Genomic DNA, 23,669 nt, shown 5'->3' on the forward strand with positions numbered 1-23,669 from the left:
GTAGTTCAGGACATGTATGAGAGAAGTATGACGGTGGTGAGATGTGCTGTAGGTCAGACAGAGGAGTTCAAGGTGGAGGTGGGACTACACCAAGGATCAGCTTTGAGTCCTTTTTTGTTTGCTATGCTGATGGACAGGCTGACAGACGAGGTAAGACAGGAATCTCCCTGGACAATGATGTTTGCGGATGACATTGTAATTTGCAGTGAGAGTAGAGAGCAGGTGGAGGAACAGCTAGAGAGGTGGAGGTTTGCTCTGGAAAGAAGAGGTATGAAGGTCAGTCGTAGTAAGACAGAATACATGTGTCTGAACGAGAGGGATCAAGGTAGAAGCGTTAGGTTACAGGGGACTGAGGTGAAGAAGGTGCAGGAGTTTAAGTACTTGGGGTCAACAGTTCAGTGTGATGGGGAGTGTGGAAAAGAGGTGAAGAGGCGAGTGCAGGCAGGTTGGAGCGGTTGGAGGAAAGTGTCAGGAGTGTTGTGTGACAGAAGAGTGCCAGCAAGACTCAAAGGAAAGGTGTACAAGACAGTGGTGAGACCAGCTCTGCTCTATGGGTTAGAGACGGTAGCAGTGAGACAGAGACAAGAGGCTGAGATGGAGGTAGCGGAGATGAAGATGTTGAGGTTCTCCTTAGGAGTGACCAGGTTAGACAGGATAAGGAACGAGTACATCAGAGGGACGGCTCATGTTGCCTGTGTTAGCGACAAAGTCAGAGAAGCCAGACTGAGATGGTTTGGACATGTTCAGAGGAGGGATAGTGGATATATTGGTAGAAGGATGTTGGAGATGGAGCTGCCTGGCCGGAGGGCAAGACGACGGCCAAAGAGGAGATATATGGATGTCTGAACAGAGGACATGAAGTTGGCTAATGTTAGGGTAGAAGATGTTCATGATAGAGTGAGGTGGAAAAGGATGATTGGCTGTGGCGACCCCTGATGGGAAAAGCCGAAAGAGAAAGATTTATTTATTTTGTTTGTAAGAGCAACAACTTAATGGTCTGGAGAGGTATGGACAAACCTGTATCCTCTATACCTGCAAATAAAAATTGTAAAATAATAAAACGGTGCTTTACATTTACTGTTTTTTTACACTCTCAAATTTTTAATCTTTGTGGATCAAAATTGGTTTAAACAATAATCATCAGATAGAACATGTAAAATATTTGAAATGTGCAAACTCACAGCTTTTCTTTGATATTTAAGATCATTAGCCATAAAGAAAATATTGCAGATAAATATTTCCATAAAAACGTAAGAATGTTTCTTTTTTTACAGAAAAACATTATTGAAAATAAAGTTTTTTCATTCATATCAAACCCTTCATGAACAGAGAAACTAAAATGTCAGCAGAAAAGAGAAACGAAAGGAAAGGACATAACCTGCCAGTGCTGTTCATGAGGGGTTGGTTGCTGTCTTGAGACCCCGTGCCTACAAATGAAGACAGAAATATTTCAGTCCATCTGCTGTAACACATTTGGAGTGTAAATGTACCTTAGTAGCAGAAATATTTACGAAAGAAAATGTAAAATATTTGAAATGTGCAAAGTCACAGCTTTTCTTTGATAGTTAAGATCATTAGCTATAAAGAAATGGCAGGTAAATGTTTCCATGAAAATGTAAGAATGTTTTTTTTGTTCGTTTTACAGAGAAACATTATTCCAATCCCAACAAAGTGTTTTCATTCATATCAAACCCTTCATGAACAGAAAAACTAAAATCTCAGCAGAAAAGAGAAACACTTACTTATGGCAGATGTTGAAGAAGAATAACTTTTTCGTTTGGCAGCTTCTATAGAAAAACAAAGATCAAACATAAAACAAGGAAATGCTGTTTTTGATAAATGTACATCATACTGCATCCTGGAGCGTTTAGTGGATCTTCAAGTCCACTTTATACAGCTATAAAAGAAATGGGGTGAAGCATTCTGTACTTACTTTTCTTCTTCAGCATCACAATCACCACGGCAACAATCACCACTGCAATCAAGACGACTCACCAGCAGCAGCACCAATAATAATTCCTTTTGCATCATTATCAGGAAGTTGGCGATCTAAAATGAAAAAAAAAAGTTTTAATATTTCATGTTTGTTTTTGACAAGCTTCTAATGAAATGTTAATTTTTGCATTTCAGTAAAAAAGGTAAAAAAATAAAATAAAATAAAAATAATTAATTTACAAAACAGAGATAATCCCACAGTGTGTATCATTTTTTTCTAAGGCTTTAAACCTAACAGAAATTATGTCTGCAGCGTAAAGCAGCCATTTTCAAAGTGTATTAAATTAAATCAACCTTTATTTCATACTATTAATAATGGATTTGATTTTTCTGCACTTTTCCAGACACTGAAAGTGCTTACAGTCCACTTTTCATTCACTCCTCATGCTAGCTACCTGAGCTGCCCTGGAGCAGACTAACAGAGGTGTGGACGCCAGTTCCCGCCTACAGCCCCTCTGACCATCACCGGGACATTAATAGACATACACACACCAATGGAGCCACACTGGAGGCAGGGAGGGTCAAGTGTCTTGCCCAAGGACACAATGACGGTTGGCTGGGGGGAGCAGGGATCGAACCGAAAACCCTTCGATCATTAGACGACCTGCTCAACTGCCTTATTCAGGCACTTCTAAAACTTTGTGCAGCAACTGTTTAAGTTGAAGAAATAACAATAAAACCTAATCAAATGTTGGAGTTTCTTTTTACCCCAGGCCGTCTCTACATCCACATTGGTGGCTCTATGGACGACTCTGCAAGAGTAAACTCCAGAGTCTGTCTTCAAAATCTCCACATGGTCTCTTCTTTGGAAAGTGTCATCCTCATTTGGGCGAACCCCGGACGACACCAGCCCATCATCTGCTGAGAGAACACGGCTCTTTCCTTCTAGATCTCTCTTGATCTCCATAGTAATTTCCTTTGGAATAAATCCTGTAGCTAAGCATGTCAGCACAATCGTATCTTTTGTCTTAGCTGGGGTTGCAAACATAAACACTTGAGGTGGTTCTGGAACGAAAAACAGAAAGTTTTGTTAGCAGGATTGATATTGGACAACTAGCAAAAGATTTGAATTTAACAAGACTTTCCTTTGATACGTTAGCTTTGCTATCAATTAATTGTAAAAATAATATGTATTTGTTATCAGCAAGCATAAGGCGTCAAAATGTTAAACATACTGGTTGTAGAGAGAACTTTTTCCTGCTCTGTTGAATATTTCAGAAAGGTCTTCATCCAGTCCATGCACTCCTTCTCCAGGTATCCCTTGGTGTAGTCTTTCAGAGCTGTGACATCATCCCACTTCCTCTTGGTGGGGAATGCTGCATCTGCTGCAGCCACCCAAACTTGATGTTCATCATCAAAACGCAGGAAGTCATCTCCATCATAGTTGTACATGTTCATGCCACGCTTAAACTGGATGTTTCCATTATCGTCCTCTTTTCCGACACAACCATGCATCCACTGAAGAACATGAGTGTCTGGAAGGAGACAGGAGACATAAACATTTAAATAAACTTTATTTTTAGCTAATAAAAATGTGATTGCATTAATTTATAAAATTGTACTGTATATCATTATACTATACATCATGGAAAACTTTTTTTATTGGACATTGTATTTGGTATAAATAACCTTCCAATCTCACCATTAGACGTTTGTCTCATTCGGTTGATCAGGATGTCGATGTTAACCTTGAACCACTGCTGCTTGCTCTGCCGGGACTGTGTGCCTTTATCCCAGTATTCCTGCTGGAGTCGCTCCTTCATCCAGTCCTGTTTGGGAATTTTCTTTTGCTCAGTACTGTCATAGTAGTCGATCATTCTGTTGTCCAGCAGACCCATAGCAGTGAATTCATGGATGCCTGGGAGCTTCACTGGTTTGGAGAAGGCCGTGTAGATGTACGTCAGCGAGTGCTCCACTGCAAATAATAATAATTTTTAAAAACGCTGTAAACACCAGAAGATCAGAATCGTACCGTTTGATCTGCTTGCTGAATGAAGATGAAGAATGGATACATTTGTGTATTCCTCTAAAAACAGGAGAAGCGCAGGAAAAACATCAACAACCAATAGTGGTCATGTGGGCAGCTTCAAATTTTTTATTTTTTTACAAAAATGTGCTATTTTACTGATAGTTTTAGGAGAGAGTTGCTTAAAACAGTTAAACTTTAGTAGTGAGTGGTCATTTTTGGGCTTTTAAGGACTCAAGAAAACAAAACTCAGACTTCTAAAGATCAAATCTGGCAGACTACGCAATTTAATGACAACCAAAACAGATTGAAAGGTGCAGCTGGGGTGTATTCCAGAAGGCACGATTAAACTACCCTGACTTTAACCCTGAAATTTCAGTGAAATCTGCCTAAACTTGCCTACTCTTCGTGTGTCAGTTCCAAAACACGGTTATGAGTTTGATTAATTAACTTCAACTCGGAAACCCTGAGTTAATGCGCGTGCACGGCGAGTACAAAATGGCATTATCAATGGATTACCGATTTCCGGAGTCACCATGGGCACTGTCTAGTGGGTCTAGATGACCCAACTCCCAATGGTAAAGTACCTAGGATAGCACAAGGATTATTAACGGTGTATGAAGAGTATACGCCCATCATAACTAAATTAAAATGTAATACAGCTGCATCAGCAACTAACATCTACCATCAGCAAGTATGAATGAGGAGTGAATGAATAATGGACACATTGTAAGTGCTTTGAGCATCTGGAAAAGCGCAGGTAAATCTAATACATTATTATTATTATTTAAAAAAAAAAAAGTTTCTCCTTGGTAAAAAATAACTGACAGAGTAAACACCTGAGTTTAAATCCAATCTAATTCCCAATTTCACTGTGATGCAAAATGCTTTACACACACACACACGCACCCCCCCCACACACACACACACACATATACATACATATAAAGTACTATTAGTAAATGTTTGTTAGTTATGTTTATTAGTAACATTATTGTTTATGTACTGATGATTAAAAGCTAAATAGTGAGATTACACAAAGATACTTTTGTAATAAGAGATGAGGCGTTTTATTACAAAGACAGAAAGCAGCAATCGTATGTCATGCTCTGCTGTAAACCATGCAATGGGGGGGGGGGGGGCATCATGGCGTTTCAAAGGCGCTGATGGCTCCGTACGAAGCGCGCACCTCGGACAGCTTCCTTTACAGCTTGTATTTATCAGGCGAGAACTGCAGAGCTGATAGCAGGAGGAGACACGCGGGGCAGCTTTAATAAACACTCCGCTTGTGCGGAGCGATCTTCTGCCGGGAACTTGACGTGACGCGGGGCAGAGAGCAACTATCTGATGACAGAGAGTTTGCGCTCAGTGTTTTTAAACACGCATGTGCAGTGACGTATGCTTCAGAGGATGTCCGATTGGCCGTTCTCCATGTCAGTCAAGTCCCGAAGTTCTCGGTGACGATTTTGATTGGCTGGTGGATTTTTTTCAGAAGTACTTTTTTTTTAATCTTCTCTGTCCCGCGATCTACCTTCATGTCCTTGAAGATCGACCGGTAGATGGCGATCGACGTAATGAGCACCCCTGTTTTACAGGGTCTTTAAACATAAATTAAATGTCTATACTTGATGAAGACGTCTCGAGAATCAATCGAGGGACTAAATATCGCGATATATCACCATATCGATATTTTGGCACACCCCTAATGCACACCCCTAATATATGCATGTATGCATACATGCATGTCCAGTCCAGAAAAGGCAGTGCTAGGAACAGCTAAGATGCTGTGCAGGTCCCTCAAGCTCCCTCCTCTGGGAGAGAACCCGAGCTTGGGTTCCTCAGTTCGTCTGAACAGTACAGTGTAAAAGACTGTTATCTGAGCTTCTTTGTCCACTAAATGATCTTCCAATGGGCACGCCATGCTCCCTCACCTCTCTCAGGATAATTAATTATCACCTTAACCTGCTCCAGACCAGGTTAAGTTCAGAGCATAAATTGCTATGGCGACTTAACATGCTTAAATAACCTCCGTTTTTGGAAACGAAAGCTGAGGTTATCCGCTTCCTTACCCTCAGGAAACTCATATAACTTGCTTTTTTGAACAGGGCCTTGATCTACTAAACCGGTTTACTAAACAACAAGAACAATCCTGCAAGTGTAACCACAGATCAAGTGAGTATGAAGCAATTTTTTATAGACAAAAAAAAACCTGTCCTATGAAGTTCTCTTTTCCCCCATACTTTTCTTCTTACCTCAAACATTCATCTTTTTCCTGTAAACAGTCAAGTTTTTATATACCTACAGTTAAGGCCTGTTCACACTGGGACGAATGCGATTCTCGCTGACGTTTAACGCCTCGTGACTAAACAAAGGGCACCAATGTGAGTGTGCACACCGACGTGAAAAAACGCCATGCGTCAAAGCGTCACTTTTTAAAAAACGCCTCGGGTTCGTTTTTTTGGTTTGACGCGTTGCGTCAAAATCTATTCGACCAATGAGAATGGCGCTTTTGCACACGTGTCTGGAGCTTCTGAAGTTACAGTAAAACACAACTTGGGGGCGCTCAAACACAAAACTGTCTTGCTGAGCACACATACCAGCGAAGAAGATAGACGCCGGGTTGCATCTACACAGCCGCGAAAAATAATGACGGACATTCTAAAATATCCCCGAACCAAGCACCAGTTGGAGCTACTGGTGCTTGAAATATTCATGTTTTCTTTGTATGATTCTGAAAAGCATGTAAATACTTGCTCTCTTCTTCTGAGGGAAAAGCGAGTTTAAGAAGCGTAAAGTTGCGCAGCGCCACCTTGTGTACAGGAGTATTTCTGTTTTACATTAAGCGCCATCTAATGTCAGGGAATGAAATTGCATGTTCACTCCACTCATCGTCAGCGAAAATCGCCTGGGTGTGAACACAAAAAACGTGGCGAAAAACGCTGGCGAATAACGCCTGGCGAATATTCGTCCCGGTGTGTACGGGCCTTTAAACATTTATATTATTATTACTATTTTTATAGTTCTTATTATTACTTTAGGTGTCTTTTGTGTGAAAAAAAAAAACTTAAATTTAATCCAGAATAAAAGTTGCTTTAAAAAGAATCCATATGAAGTTTAAATAGTTACACACAAAAGTATACATTCATGTCAAACAAACTTTGTGGAAATATACAATTATTATTATTACTCTTATATGACATTTCATCGCTGCTATTAATTGAACAAGCATAAAGACAACTGAGCGGGCGTATTCAGGAACTGAGTGAGTGAAGGCGCAATTCTAACCAAGCCACCTCGCATTTTACAACTGCACGCCTGCAATCCTAACTGAGCGGTGATCCTGCACGCTCACTTCGCTCCTGCGCGCTCCACGTGTTTGTGTTAAGGGCGCGTTTTTGTCACTTGTGGGCGGTAACCTTTCTGGTTGATATCATTGGTCGAAATCTTCTGGTCAAATTCGGCGAAGCAGCGGGGCGGGACTTTCATTTTTTAGAGCAGGGGGTGGCTAACAGGTGGCTCTTATCATATTTTCTATATAACATACTTTCACCACCATAAGGCGAACATAAAAGTCTTAAATTTTCTCCAAATGTACAGAGTGCCCATGGTGCGGCCCTAGTGTGTTGTTGTGTGACTTCAGTAGAGAGGGCAGCATGAGAACGGTACGGAGAGAAGTGAGGACGTGAACCCCCCCGAATAGTACAAAGGTGCAGATGTGTGCATGATGCAGAACAACTTCCTTTTGGAAACACTGAAAATGCCGCCTGCAAAGAGACACAATTGTTAAGAACAGTTTAAACAGCGAGCTATCAGCTACGCAGAAGAACATGGAAATAAAGCAGCTGAGAGAGAATTCAATATTAATGAATCCATGGTTCGCAAGTGGAGGAAGCTGGAGAAGAAACTCCGACAAGACAAGAAGATGCCGAGTTTCAAGCAGAGGTTGCATGTGTTGGAAGATCAACTCGGGCGCAGCAACTTCCAGTGGATTTCAATGAAAAGCTGTCCATCTTCCGCTCCTTTTACTGGGGGCAGGGCCAGTGTAGGTACCGTAACCATTCGGCCTTTGACTGAGGACAACGTCACACTACGGTAACCCCACTTGGACAAACTACGTAGCGTCCAGATCTGCTCGGGCTCTACCAATTTTCATTTCACATTTCCTTTTGTAACCTAAAGGTTTTGGGGCCTGAGAGCAGCGACAGCAGGTCTGCTTGCCCTGGCCTGGGTGGCGGATGTGATTGCCCGGTGGGTGGTTGTGCTCTATCTGCTACCCTGCGGGTGTTTTTGGGGGTGGGGTCCTGACTGCCACTGCGGTGGGAGCAGAGATGCCCAGACTTCCCTTTCCCCAGCCACTTCCTCCAGCTCCTCTGGGGGGACCCGAGGCGCTCCCAGGCCAGCAGAGATAGTCTCTCCAACGTGTCCTGGGTCTTACCCGGGGCCTCCGTCCAGTGGGACATGCCCGGAATACCTCCCCAGGCCTGTCCATAAACCTGACTAATGATTGTTAACATTCAGCAACCTGTTGCTGACTGCTGCTTCACGGTTCCACCCCCCTCCCATATCCCTCTCTCTCCTTTCCTCCTTTTCATTTCCGTCGAGTCCAACAAGACTGATTCTGATATCAGTAAGATGAATAAAGCTCAAATATACACCTAGTGTATCAAATGTTTCATATCCCCTGTTGTAACAGTAAAATATGTCCAACAAAAGAGACTTTCAGCTCTCATCTGTCTGCTCAGCTGTTGGACAGGACAAGTTAAACAAACGAAGATTGCAGGTGTGAAATGCAGGTCGCTCTGTTAAAATTGCGCCTGCGCGGTTGTAAGGTTCGCTCATCCAGTTCCTGAATACACCCGCTCAGTTGTCTTCGCGCTCGTTAATGGCAGCGATGAAACGCCATACTCTCATTTTTTACAACGTGAACACGACCTGATACAAAATGCCTAAAACCTTTTTTTAACTGTGTAATTTTTATTTATTTACACTTACCACTGCTTACGGATGTTACGGTCCCCAAAACAAAAAATGCAGCAGTTACAAACATTTTAACTTGTTCGCGCTAAGATATAAAATAATTCGAAAACTGCATCCCTGTTGTTGAAGATCTTGTTCTAGTGCAGTTTCATGCCGAAAGGCAAGCAGCGTCGAATGACCTGCTGCTTCCGGGGTGTTACCAAGATGGCGGAATAAGCGGTTACTTTTTTCGGGGCTCCGACGCTTCACCTGAAATAACAAATCTTTCCATGTGAGAAGTTCAACCAAAGCTAAAGAAAATACCAGCAAAGAACTCTCATACCGATTCAGCTTGAAAGAGGTTTGTTTACCACTGTTTTCGTTATATTTTTCAAACTTCGACGTGAAGAAATGGCTAACACTAGCAAAGACCATGAGTACCATCTAGTGCAGGGGTCGGGAACCTATGGCTCGCGAGCCATATATGGCTCTTTTGATGGTCACATGTGGCTCGCAGACAAATCTTTAATTATTATACTTTTTTTTTTTCATTAGACCACTCTTTCTCGTGCGCGATGCGATGCCAGAGGCGCGCAGTAGTATCGGTGCTTGGGGAGAAAAATCTGCACCGCATTTCAGTTTACTATTATCTAATTTTTCTCAGAGTTTGTACCAGCTGGAAACCTGTGAACTGCCGTTGTGGGTACCGGATGTTCTCGGGTTGCCGGATGTTCTCGGGGTCCTTCAGGGTCCTTCCAGTGAGTTATATCACTAGAGGAGACATCACGTGGTTCCTCATGGGAGGAGAGCACCGCCATCTTGGTGAGGTCAAGTTTTGAAGACCAAACCACTTTTTATAACTTTTAACAGAAATACAAACTTCACGAGTTCCCCCTAACTTAACTAGTATTAGACTATTTAGATTTTTTCTATGTTCCTTTATTTTATTTTACTTATGTTTTTATTTATTTGTGTGTGATGTTCATTGTTTCTTTTTTCCCCTCTATTCTTTATTTTCTATGTTAATATGTTATGTTTGTCAATGGTGACTGATCTTCGAAGCAATATTCATTACATTGTTATTGTTCGTTGTTAACATTAATGTCATTGTTAATGTATGATACCGCAAGTGTCAATAAAGTTTTTAAAAAAACTTAGCGACGTTAACTCATTGGTCGTGGCAACTTACAGCCAATCAAATAGTGTGACGTCATCATTGGTCGAAGGACCCCGAAGGACCCCGAGAACATCCGGCAACCCGAGAACATCCGGTACCCACACCGTGCCTAAAACTGCGCGCTCCCGTCTCTGAGAAAGAGCGCGCAGATGCGGGGACGGGATGTGTGAGGAAGAAAGCAGAGGGTGGGGGCTGAGGTGTTGTGGGGACCGGCAGCAGGTGAAACGCGCAGGGATTGTAAAAACGTAAAACCCGCTGCCCGTCACTCACTGCAGCGTGTGAGTGTGTGTTTGGCTCCATGTCTGCATGTGAGCAGTCTGTCTCACATCTACAGAACATTCAGACCAACGATCACATTTAAAGTCTCAACGCCTGCATGAAGCAGAAACTCACCACGTATCAACCAGACTAGACTATCAGCAAAACTACCACGAGAAATACTCATCATTTATTAGCAACAGCATAACGATGTTATTAAAAAGAATCCACAGACTTGTACTTTAAAAATGTTGAAATTACATCAAATGCACACATTCACTTGAATATTTGGTTTTAAACATATTGCGGCGGTCTGAGTTGGACTGGGTGGCTGTTGGGCCGCGTTATAAGTTCTGGAGTTCATTAAACGCATCAAGCAGAGATCTGATTGGCTCTCAGTTCTGTCGCTCAGCCTGTTGTTACGTAGTTTGGACCAATGGGGTTCAGCTATGGGCCGAATAAGGGAAATGGGAGGGCTGACGCGGCAGTGAGGGAATGTAAAGTTGGGAGAAGCGCTCTCATGTCAGCGGGAGAGATTCAGGAGTTGCTGAATTAATTTTACGGCGTTTGTTGCGGTCTGCAGTAACCAGAATAAAGAACCTTAAAAGAGGTTAAGTCTCCGTGCCTCAGTGTGGGAAAGAGACACCACGTTATTGTATGGCTCTTTCAAAATTACAATGAAAAATATGTGGCGTTTTTATGGCTCTCTTGGCCAAAAAGGTTCCCGACCCCTGATCTAGTGGCTTCAGGACAGACATGCAGCGAGGGAGAAGTTGAATGGATGGAGGAACAGGAAGACACCCCACAAGATCAAACGAGAGTCAACAGACACCACACACCGGTAAAAAGCCCAAACCCTAAAAAGATTAAAAAGAATGCACCGCAAGAACGCAAGGAGGAAATATCCAACAGTGTCCTCTTTAACGCAATTCAAACCCTGACAACCAAGTTTGACACTCAAAGCGAATGTCTGAAAGGATATGAGTTTCAACTACAAGAGAACACAGATGCTGTCAAACAAGTTAAAGAGTCTGTGGATGCAAATATGGCTGCTGTTAAAAGTGTTGTGGAAGATGTGAACCGCCTCAAACTGCAGATGGTGTCTTTGCAAAAAGAAAATGCTTCTCTCCGTGAAATGTGTCTGGAACATGCAAGATATAAAAGAAGATGGTCTCTGCGACTTATTGGCCTTCCTGAGAAAGAAGGGGAAATCACACGAGATGAAACTCTCAAGATCCTTTCCAAAGTGATGTCGGTCAACGTTGAGGAACTACGACACTCAGTGGACACAGTGCATCGGCTGGGACAGAAAGGAAAAAATAACCAACCAAGACAGATTATCATCCAGTTTGGAATGAGAGTTGTCCGAGACCAAGTCTGGAGAATGTCAAAAAATGCAAAAATCTGCAAAGATCTAAATGTTCGCTTCAAAGAAGACTTTTGCAAAGAAGACAGGGAGACTCGTCAGCGTCTTTGGCCGAGAGTGGAGGAGGCGAGGAAGAGAGGACTCAAGGCCTTTTTAAAGGACGGCTACGCGGTCATCGATGGTCATCAGGTCACTGCTTGAAACCAACACTCCTTCATCTAGACTGAATGGGCAAAGACATCTTCCTGAAGGAGAAGAGAGAAAATAAATCCAAAGCTGGTATGTTATTGTGTTGAATGTTATTACAGCTTTGAGAAAACAGATTAGAAAAATGTGAAATTGCATTATAGCCCTTTATGGAGTTAATTGCTTTCTAGCTATTCTTTATGGTTCTTTCTTTGTTGTCTTTAAATGTTCGTGGTTTTAAGAATGTAACAAAGCGCAAGGCAATTTTCCTTAACTGTAAGGCACAAGTTAATGTGAACTGTTTTTTCTTTCAAGAGACACACAGTAGTGAAGAAGATTTTGATTTTTGGAAATCTCAGTGGGGCAGTGGAAACATTTATTTATCTCATGGAAGTCCTCGTTCAGCAGGAGGGGCAATTTTCTTACATAATTTTGATGGTAAAATTGTTGATCATAAAAGTGACACAGAAGGTCATTGGCTAATGGTTAACATTGAGGTGGACGACACTAAATATATTCTTGTTAACATTTATGGTTTTAATAATGGGACAAAAAATCAGAAATTCCTTACAAACATAAATCACAAGATAATCAACTGGAAACAGATGTATGCAACTGACAAGGTTATTGTTGCAGGTGATTTTAATGTAGTACCAGATGAAAACCAAGACAGATATCCAACTCAACACAACTCTCCTCGTTTCAATAAAATTATTTCTGAATTTTCTAACTCTCTCGACCTTATCGACATTTGGCGTAGACAAAATCCAAATAAGTTTCAGTACACCTGGAATAACTCTCAACACTCTCAACGCTCAAGGATAGATTACTGGTTAGTAACAAGTAATCTAACATCTTCAACCTTGAATTGTAATATCTCCCACTCTCCTCTCACTGACCACTGTGCTATCACTTTGGCTCTTTCCCCTGAAAAAAATCAACCAAAAAATGGAACATCCCACTGGAAATTCAATAATAGGCTTTTAAATAACAAAAACTTTTGTAAAAAAATCAAATCACTTATTCCTGAAATAAAAGAAATACAATACCTGTCTCCTATTAACAGATGGGAGTGGTTAAAATTTAATATTAGAAAAATTGCAATTGTAGAAGGAAAAATTTTGGCTAGGAAAAAAAGACAAGAACAGACTGAAATAATTTCAAAATTAAACACTTTGTGTAATTTAACTCAACTGAGTGAGGAGAAGGTCATTGAAATTAACAAATTACAATCTAAATTAGATGAACTCTATACCGAAAAAGCCAAAGGAGCATTTATTCGTTCAAAGGCAAAGTGGATGGAAGATGGAGAAAAAAATTCGACTTACTTTTTTAACTTGGAAAAAAGCAGACAAAGGAAAAAAACAATTACTAAGCTACAGATAGAAAACTCTCTAGTAGAAGATCAAAACAATATTAAGGATTATATCACCAACTTCTATAAAAACCTTTACACTAGTCAATATTCATATCAAAACACACTTTTATTTGAAAGGTTAATTTATGATAAAGTACCTAAAATAGACAAGACATTCAGAGATCTCATGGAATCTGAACTTACTATAGATGAGCTTAATAAAGCTGTTTCCCGGATGGCCAGTGGTAAATCACCGGGACCTGATGGAATTACAGCTGAGTTCTACAAACACTTTTGGACTGACATCAGAGAAATGTTGTTTGAGGCATTCAATGAATGCATTGACGAACAGATGTTGTCACCTACAATGAAAAGAGGCATTATTTCCCTTTTACCCAAACCAGGCAAAGATGTGTTATTAATTGATAATTGGAGACCAATCACATTTCTTTGTTGTGACTATAAAATACTAGCACATATCTATGCTAACAGACTGAAATCAGGAATTTCTCAGATCATAGACGAATCACAATCAGCATTTATTAAGGGGAGACATATTCATCACCACACTCGCTTAATCTTAGATATATTAGATTACAATCAAATTATTCCTCAGGAAAGTCTTATCCTTTTTTTGGATTTTTTTAAGGCCTTCGACTCATTAGAACACGCCTTTTTGTTTAATGCCTTGAAAATCTTTGGCTTTGAATCAAAATTTTGTAAAATAATAAAAATGTTTTACAAAGACATAAGTAGCAACATTGCCATCAACCGAGGTTTCTCAAACAGTTTTCCTGTTAATAGAGGTGTTCGCCAAGGATGTCCAATTAGCCCGCTGTTGTTTATAATTTCAGCGGAATTACTAGCTATCTTTCTTAAATATTCTCCAGATTTTGAGGGTATTGACATTTTAGACAGGGAATTTAAAATTAGTCAATTTGCTGATGACACAGCTTTATTTTTAAAGAATAAAAATATGGTACCTGTTGTTATCAATAAAATACTTTTGTTTTCAAGAGCATCTGGCCTTACCCTTAATCTCAAAAAATGTGAAATCTTACCTATACATACCTGCAATCAAAGTATTATTGAAAACATACCTGTAAAAAGTGAAGTGAAATATCTTGGTCTAATAATAACAAAAAACAGTAATGATAGAGAAAGTGTAAATATCACTCCCAGACTAAAAACAATACAGAAAACTTTAAATCAATGGTTGGGACGTGGCCTATCAATATTTGGCCGCATTCTATTATCCAAAGCGGAAGGTTTTTCAAGACTTGTGTATCCCTGCCACTCATTATATACATCCCCAAAAAACATCAAGTTGTCTAATTCTATTCTCTTTAAATTTATTTGGAAAAATAAGACTCACTATATACGAAAATCACAATTGGTCAGAGATTATAAAAATGGCGGTTTAAAAGCTTTAGATGTTGAATCACAGATTGTAGCGTTTAGAATGAAATGGTTAAAAGGCTGTATTTCCCAGCCTCATTCTATGTGGTATCATATCCCAAACAAACTCTTCGGTAAGGTTGGGGGACTGGAGTTTTTGCTGAAGTGTGATTATAATACATCAAAAATACCAATAAAACTATCAAACTTTTACAAGCAAGACTTAGAATTTGGGAAGATGCTTTTCAACCATAACTTCTCCCCTCACAACACTGTTTTGTGGAACAACAGATTTATAACTGTAAACAAGAAATCCTTGTTTATGTCTGAATGGTATGATAATGGTGTGTGTTTTGTTCATGACTTGATGCATACTGATGGAAGGCTGTTATCATACTATGAGTTTGTAACTAAATACAAGAATAAGGATTCTAGTAACTGTTATAACAAAGTCTGTAAAGCAATTCCCTTACCTCTACTTAATCTCATTCATAACATACTACAATACAATGAAATCAAACCACAATTTTCGGAGCTAAAAATTAATAATATTCCCCTAAAAGATAAAAAATGCAACAATAAATTAATAACTCTAACCTTTAAACAATTAATTTTCTGCAACTTTAGTATAAACAATAGATGCGACTTAGAAACAACCCAAATGAACAAATCTTTTTCTTTATACACAAAGTACCCACTTCCACCTAAAATGAAAGAAACGCATTTTAAAATAATATCTAAAATTTACCCTGTTGGAGATTTTTTACATAAAAGATTCAAATTTGAATCGGAACCATGCATATTCTGTTCATCTGAAACTGAAACATTAGAACATCTTTTTTACAGTTGCAACCAGGTTAAAATATTTTGGTCTGATATACACAATTGGTTGTCACTCAAAATTTTAAATATTCCCTTTTTTTCCTTATGCGATTTTCTTTTCTATATGGAAAATCTGGACCCAGGAATTTCTGATGTCATTAATGTTGTTATTATTTTATGCAAACATTTCATTCATTTATGTAAATGGAAAAATACGTGCCCTTTGTTTAGTATTTTTTTGAATTATTTTTCTGATCATTATAAGTGTCTTAAATGCATTCCTAAAAAAAACAAAGAAAACTACAGTCATTTATCAGAATATATCAAAAGTATTATTATTTTGAATTGTTTTTGCCTTGCCTTTGCCTATTATTTCATTTTTATTTCTTTTTTTCTATATGTGCATTTATAACGTTTGTTCACCCTAATTTGGTTTGTATATGAGCATCTAAAAAAAAAAAAAAAAGAGCTACACACATTGTTAAAAATATGACTGTTTTTTTCGGTCTTATATGTGTGTTAGATATTAACAATTGTTTATTGTGCAAGTGACTGTGAATGTCTGTAAATTGAAAAATGTACAATAAATAAAAAAAATAAATATTGTGTGATCGAGACTGAGAACCTTAATAAAAAGATGGTGTCCCTCCCCAGAAAAAAAAAAAAAAAAAAATGACCTGCTGCTTCCTCATCCCAAAGAGTTTACTGGAAGATGCCTTCAGGTATGCTCGTACGCCAGAGTGATCATCTTGTCAAACTCACATTTTCTCACGAGGAACACCCCTTTTTCGAAAAAACTTCATATGCAGTAGACCAGGGGTCGGGAACCTTTTTGGCCAAGAGAGCCATAAAAACGCCACATATTTTTCATTGTAATTTTGAAAGAGCCATACAATAACGTGGTGTCTCTTTCCCACACTGAGGCACAGAGACTTAACCTCTTTTAAAGTTCTTTATTCTGGTTACTGCAGACCGCAACAAACGCCGTAAAATTAATTCAGCAACTCCTGAATCTCTCCCGCTGACATGAGAGCGCTTCTCCCAACTTTACATTCCCTCACTGCCGCGTCAGCCCTCCCATTTCCCTTATTCGGCCCATAGCTGAACCCCATTGGTCCAAACTACGTAACAACAGGCTGAGCGACAGAACTGAGAGCCAATCAGATCTCTGCTTGATGCGTTTAATGAACTCCAGAACTTATAACGCGGCCCAACAGCCACCCAGTCCAACTCAGACCGCCACAATATGTTTAAAACCAAATATTCAAGTGAATGTGTGCATTTGATGTAATTTCAACATTTTTAAAGTACAAGTCTGTGGATTCTTTTTAATAACATCGTTATGCTGTTGCTAACAAATGATGAGTATTTCTCGTGGTGGTTTTGCTGATGGTCTAGTCTGGTTGATACGTGGTGAGTTTCTGCTTCACGCAGGCGTTGAGACTTTAAACGGGATCGTAGGTCTGAATGTTCTGTAGATGTGAGACAGACTGCTCACATGCAGACGGGGAGCCAAACATATACTCACACGCTGCAGTGAGTGACGGGAAGCGGTTTTACGTTTTTACAATCCCTGCGCGATTCACCTGCTGCCTGTCCCCACAACACCTCAGCCCCCCCCCTCTGCTTTCTCCCTCACACATCCCGTCCCCGCATCTGCGCGCTCTTTCTCAGAGACGGGAGCGCGCAGTTTTAGGCACGGCAATTCACAGGTTTCCAGCTGGTACAAACTCTGAGAAAAATTAGATAATAGTAACTGAAATGCGGTGCAGATTTTTCTCCCCAAGCACCGATACTACTGCGCGCCTCTGGCATCGCATCGCGCACGAGAAAGAGTGGTCTAATGAAAAAAAAAAGTATAATAATTAAAGATTTGTCTGCGAGCCACATGTGACCATCAAAAGAGCCATATATATGGCTCGCGAGCCATAGGTTCCCGACCCCTGCAGTAGACAGTCTGAAAAACAAAATTAATGAATAAATAAGAATTTTGTAATTAATGAAATCTGTAAATAGGTTACCGATAAACACATTTTGAAAAAGTATTCAGTTATTAACTTTGCCATTTTTGTTGTTGCGAGAAAATTGACTAGACTATGAAATAAACTTTCTGATATGTGATTCATAAGGTAGAAAAAACATATTACATTTATAGTGTAAATTTCTCAAATCTGAATACGTTTGTGTGAGTCAAGGATCACATCAAGTCGGACTTGAACACGGCCTTAAATGTCTAAAGTGCAGCAATTGTTGTTTTGTTTTTAAAATAATCTTTATAACAACAGAGCCCTCCAGGTGCTAGTGGTTAAAAAGAAAAAAGAAAAATCTCCTGAGAGACACAGTTCTCCTATATGTTGAAAAATATAAAATTTTATGAGCTGCGCATCAGCAGTAAGTCAAAATTGTTAAAGTTATGAAAAAGGGAAAAGTAGGACATATTTGATATGAAAAAGAAAAGTGACATGCTAATGTAGTGTAAAGTGTTGTTAGTATTTTACACTCTTCTATCAAAATAGGAGCTTCAAATTGTCTTTAAAACATCCCTTTTTTAACAATGGGAATTTAAAAGGAACTCCCTTTTTGAGTGCTAAACATAAAGACTCCTTTACATGGACTGGATTAACGCCACCTGGGCGCCCAGCCCAGTCCTGGGGTTGGTCTCTACCCACCGGCCTTACTCAGGTCTAGCCCCAGAAGATGACAGTAGATCACTCACCTGTGGGTGGCAGACAAACGTGGGTGCTTTGCTGATCCAAACTCTGGTCGGGAAATTTGGCTTTTGGGACTTTGAACGTCACCTCTCTTCCTGCACAAGCCTGAGGTTGGGAGGTACCGGCTAGAGTTGGGCCCATCTCCACACACAGCCTGGGCTCTAAAACTTAGTCTCTTGAGAGGAGTTGAACTCTCTACCATTCTGGAGTAGCGCATGGCAAGAGGTGGTGGGCTGGTGTGGGTTTACTCTTAAGCCCCCACCTCAGCTAGTGTTGTAGTTCACCCTAGTGTATGTCCATTGCCTTTGGGAGGGAGATAGTTCTCTGACTGTGGTTTCAGCCTACAGGCCAACCCATAGTTCAATTCAATTCAATTCAATTTTATTTGTATAGCCCAAAATCAAAACAACAGTCGTCTCGATGGGCTTCGAAGTAAAACAAGAAATCAAAAGGATCACGAATACAAAGAGTTCAATAGAAAAATACTAAAATGAACTAACAAACTGACTAAGCTACACTGGCATCCCTGCCCTTAGACCCCCCTTCGCGGTAAGGAAAAACTCCCAAAAAAACCGTATTCCGGAAAAAACGAAGAAACCTCAGGGGTGTCCACATGAAGGAGGGATCCTCCCCCAGGACGGACAGGCGATTTACCAGAACTCTTAGAGAAGAATTAACTTATCTAAATCTACAACTACATATATAAAAGTCCAGCAGACGAGCTTCATCCAGCCGTGGTTGTGGGGACAGTCAAAGGCGCGAGTCGAGCCGGAGACAGGAACCACAGCCAGGTGTAGGAGCAGGAGCAAAGGCCAGGTAAACGGTCAGGAACTGGAGCACGGATGAGCCAACTGGAGTCTGGAAGCATTCCCACTCCCCAGGAGGGGAGAGGAAAAGAGGGACAATACATGAATCGCACTGTACCAAACAGAGGCATGGAGAACTAAATGATAAATTATGATCAAGAATAGAGGAGAGGAAGCGTAGAAGTAAAAAAGGAAAAAAGGAAAGAGGACAGAACCCCGGAGCACCATAGTTAACCCAGCTTCAACTTCTAGCAGCCTTTTAAAAGAAATAGTTATTATTAAGTTTAATTTAAACAAACTAACATTAAGATAAATAATCTCTGAATACTAACTAGTCTGACAATAAGCCTGTCCAAAGAGGAATGTTTTCAGTCTAACTTTGAATGTAGAAACTGAGTCGGCCTCTCTTACATGAGCTGGGAGTTTATTCCATAAGACAGGGGCTTGGTGGCTAAACGCTCTACCTCCAACCGTACTTTTACTAATTCTAGGAACCACAAGCAGTCCGGCATTTTGCGAGCGAAGTGTTCTTATTGGATGGTAAGGGACTATGAGGTCTTTAATATAGGACGGGGCCATTCCATGTAAGGCCTTATAGGTTAACAGGAGGATCTTGAACTTGATTCTGGAATCAACTGGGAGCCAATGGAGCGAAACTAACACAGGAGTGATGTGATCTCTTCTGCTGGTTCCAGCTAACAATCTAGCTGCTGCGTTCTGAACAAGCTGGAGACTTCTTAAGGAACTCTTAGGACACGCTGCTAACAAGGAGTTACAGTAATCCAGCCTCGACGTAACAAATGCATGAGTTTTTCAGCATCACTCTTAGAAAGTAGATTTCTGATCTTAGCAATGTTCCGCAGGTGAAAAAAGGCAGTTCTGCACGCCTGAGATATGTGAGCCTTAAATGATAAATCCTGGTCAAATAAAACCCCAAGGTTTGTAACTGTGGAATTAGGGGCTATACTTATGCCATCCAGGGAGACTATCTGAGCAGACAGAGTATCTCTGAGGTTTTTAGGTCCAAGTATAATGACCTCAGTTTTTTCTGGGTTCAAGAGGAGGTAATTAATTGTCATCCAGGTCTTGATGTCTCTGATGCAGGCGTTCAGTTTCTCTTTCTGGTCATTCTGGTCAGGCTTCATGGATAAATACAACTGCGTATCGTCGGCATAACAATGAAAATTAATGCTGTGTTTCCTGATTATGTTTCCTAGGGGTAGCATATAAAGCGTAAACAGGATCGGTCCCAAGACTGAGCCCTGTGGGACTCCATAGTTGACTCGAGTGCACTGAGAGGAATGGCCATTTGCATTAACGAACTGATACCTATCGGACAGATAGGATTTAAACCACTGGAGAGCAGATCCTCTGATCCCTATGTCCTGCTCTAATCTATGGAGTAAAATACCGTGGTCGATAGTGTCAAAGGCTGCACTGAGGTCCAACAGGACCAGAATAGAAAGTAGTCCCTTTTCTGAGGCCAATAACAAGTCATTAGAGACTCTAACTAGTGCAGTTTCCGTGCTGTGGTGAGGTCTAAACCCCGACTGAAAGTCTTCAAAGTGGCTGTTGTCCTGTAGGTGGCAGTAAAGCTGCTTAACTACAACTCTTTCCAGGATTTTAGAAATAAAGGGGAGGTTTGATATCGGTCTATAGTTGGCCAAGATGCTAGGATCCAAACTGGGCTTTTTCAGAAGAGGTTTAACAACTGCATATTTAAAAGACTGTGGCACGTAACCCGTTTCCAGAGAGGTATTTATCATTGTTAATATGGGATCATTAATTAGGGGAAAAGTTTCTTTAAAAAGTCTAGTGGGAATTGGGTCTAACAGACAAGTTGAGGATTTGGAGGACGTAATAATTGATGTTATTTCCGCTTGATCCACAGCAGTGAAGCAGTCCGATGTTACAGAGGTTTCTATGGATGCCTCCATTTCTACCGCTTCAGCCTGTTCTGGGCTGATAGTAGGAATAACTTGATTTAACTTATGTCTAATATTTGAGATTTTAATATCGAAAAATGTAAGAAAATCATCAGAGCTGAGAGAAACAGGAACATGTGGTTCTACTGAGCTCTGACTGCGAGTTAATTTAGCTATAGTGCTAAAAAGAAATCTTGGATTGTTTCCATTCTCTGATATTAAGGTTGAATAGTACTGGCTTCTAGCTCTACGCAGAGCTTTTTTATAATTTAATAGGCTATGTTTCCAGATATCCAGAGACTGCTCTGAACCGGAGCGGCGGAGTTCAGAGTACCTGGTCTTCTTGTTGTCTCTCGGAGGGGTCCTGGACAGCGCCTCAATGATGGACTCTGCTGTCCTTTTAGGGGACTTCAATGCCCAACATGAAATTGAAATTGCCCTGATCTGAATCTGAGTGGTGATGGCTAGCTACTGATGTAGCCACAGCTGTCCTGGGGCAGACTGACAGACAGAGTGACATTTTGTCCATAACAGACACCGTCATACACCGTCCGTCCATCAATGGCACCAGGACACCTTTTCAAGAGGAGGATCAGAGGGTGTGTTCCAACTACCAGGGAATCAAACTCTTCAGCCTCCTTGGGAAGGTCTATGCCAGTGTATGGAGAGGAGAGTCCAGCCAGTACTTGAACCTCAAATTCAGGAATAACAGCGCCGTTTCTGTCGTGGTTGTGAAACAATGGACCAGCTCTACACCCTATTGGGTCCTAGAGCATTCGTGGAAGTTTACTTTTTCTCGTGCTTTGTGGATTTAGAGATGGCATTCAACTGCATCCACTGTGGTGTCCTTTGGAGGGTGCTCTGTGAGTATGGGGTCCGGGGGCTGTCCGATCTCTGTATGACCAAAGCGGAGGCTTGGTTCGCATAGCCCCGGACCTATAAGTTACCAATAAGACATATTCAAGATGCATGTTGGACTTCGGCAGAGCAGCCCTTTATCGGCGGTTTGCCCATATTTATGGACAATATTAAATTTCAAATTTTTCTTCTTAGCTTTCCAATAATTGTTACCTTTTAACTTTTAATCATAAATGTGACATCGTTTCAAAGATAACTTACTGCTGTTTGCAGTGTTGAAAGTGAACACGCAGAGAAAAACAGTGACGGAAAATATTTTTTTAAGCAAGCATCCAATTGTTTTAGCTTCCTTCTCTGTTTTTTTTACAAGGCAAATCTACATTTCTTTTTTGGTTCCATGCAAATACATTAAAATATTATTAATAATACTAATGGATTAGATTTATCTGTTTTTTTCCAGACTCTCAAAGCGCCAACAGTGTGTCCATTATTCATTCACTCCTCATTCATACTTGGTGATGGTAAGCTACGGTTGTAGCCACAGCTGCCCTGGGGCAGACTGACAGAGGCGTGGCTGCCAGTTCGCGCCAACGGCCCTCTGACCATCACCGGGATCATTCATGCACATTCACACACCAGTGGAGCCACACTGGAGGCAAGGAGGGTGAAGTGTCTTGCCCAAGGACACAACGACAGTTGGCTGGGGGGAGCGGGGATCGAACCCCCGACCCTTCGATGACCTGCTCAACCGCCTGAGCCACTGCCGCCCTTATTCTACAGGAAAGACTGCAATTAATATAAACGGTTGAATTACCAGTTACATTACTTGTTTTTAATTTGGAGCAGAATTTAAGTAAAGGAAGGCTGCACAATGCAATAGTGGTTTGTGCTCTCGCCTCATGGCAAGAAGGCTGTGGGTCAAATTTCAGCTGTCTCCTTTCTGGATGAAGTTTGAATGTTCACCCCGTATACAGTACAGACCAAACGTTTGGACACACCTTCCCATTCATTTGAATGAGAAGGTGTGTCCAAACTTTTGGTCTGTACTGCATGTTAGAGTTTTGTCCACTCCAACTTCCTTCCATGTGAGTGCCTGACTTCCACAGTCTGAAAATAGACTTCAGTTTTCTAAATTTCTAGCTACAGAACTGTTCAGGCTGTACTTACCAACCGTAGCTGGGCCGTGAAAGGAAATCAGTGGGCCATGAAGACGGATGAATTGATTTAATCAAAGGAAACTTTAAAACTTCACACCTTTTCTTTTTAAGAGGAACTCGTTTTGTAACTGATGTAAAGCCAATCCTCAAACAGAAAAGACTGCGCACACAAAGGAACAGCAAGTAAGATAAATCTTACTTTCAGTTTGATCAATGAATGAAGCAAATCTCCTTATGCATGTCTTCATTTCATGTTTCCTACTAAATTCTTGAAAAACAGACTTTTAGCTGCTTACTTCCAAGCAAAACAGTGGAGCTCAGATGAAACATGAGTGTTTCCATTTGTCAGAGAGACTACAAGACTCTGTAGTTGTAGATGAAATCACATGTTAGATTTCTTTTCTAGAGATACATTCGACAGAGTTGTTTTTAAGCATCCCAGGGGTCAGCTGACACCAAATCTCCCTCTGCATATGGGTAAGGAGAAGTGTAAATAACAAAAAAGGACAACACACCAAAATGGAAATGACAAATGTTATTAAGTTAGTTAATTGTTTTAGTAAAAATAATGAATCTCTGTATAATACACTAGTTTCACATAATGATAATCTTTTAAAAATCATTTTAATCAACTTTTGAGATGATTCTTTTATTCAATATATTCACCTTGCTTTGTTGTTGCTTTGCAGTACATAGTTTTATAGGAACAGGAAAAAAACATCAGACCCACA

At 40.5% G+C, this 23,669-nt stretch overlaps 1 protein-coding gene and 1 long non-coding RNA gene across 2 annotated transcripts in view; both read right to left on the minus strand.

Moving 5' to 3' along the window:
- LOC101157592 (HLA class I histocompatibility antigen, Cw-2 alpha chain) overlaps positions 1–9,066 on the minus strand; it is a 48,761-nt gene extending 39,695 nt beyond the window's left edge. Inside the window, exons 1-2 of the mRNA XM_023960328.1 lie at positions 8,954–9,066; positions 3,638–3,910 (exon numbers count right to left, since the gene is read on the minus strand). Coding sequence (XP_023816096.1) covers positions 3,638–3,910; positions 8,954–9,008 — 328 coding nt within the window. The 5' untranslated portion in view covers positions 9,009–9,066. The remainder of the gene's footprint in view (positions 1–3,637; positions 3,911–8,953) is intronic.
- On the minus strand, positions 1,776–2,924 carry LOC111946298. Its single transcript, XR_002874212.1, has 3 exons — positions 2,704–2,924; positions 1,934–2,049; positions 1,776–1,787 (listed from the first exon to the last, which is right to left on the minus strand). It is a non-coding gene; the product is annotated as an uncharacterized LOC111946298 (long non-coding RNA).
- Positions 9,067–23,669: the final 14,603 nt, after the last annotated feature.

Source organism: Oryzias latipes, chromosome 11, assembly GCF_002234675.1.
Source record: "Oryzias latipes chromosome 11, ASM223467v1".
Lineage (NCBI taxonomy): Eukaryota > Metazoa > Chordata > Actinopteri > Beloniformes > Adrianichthyidae > Oryzias > Oryzias latipes.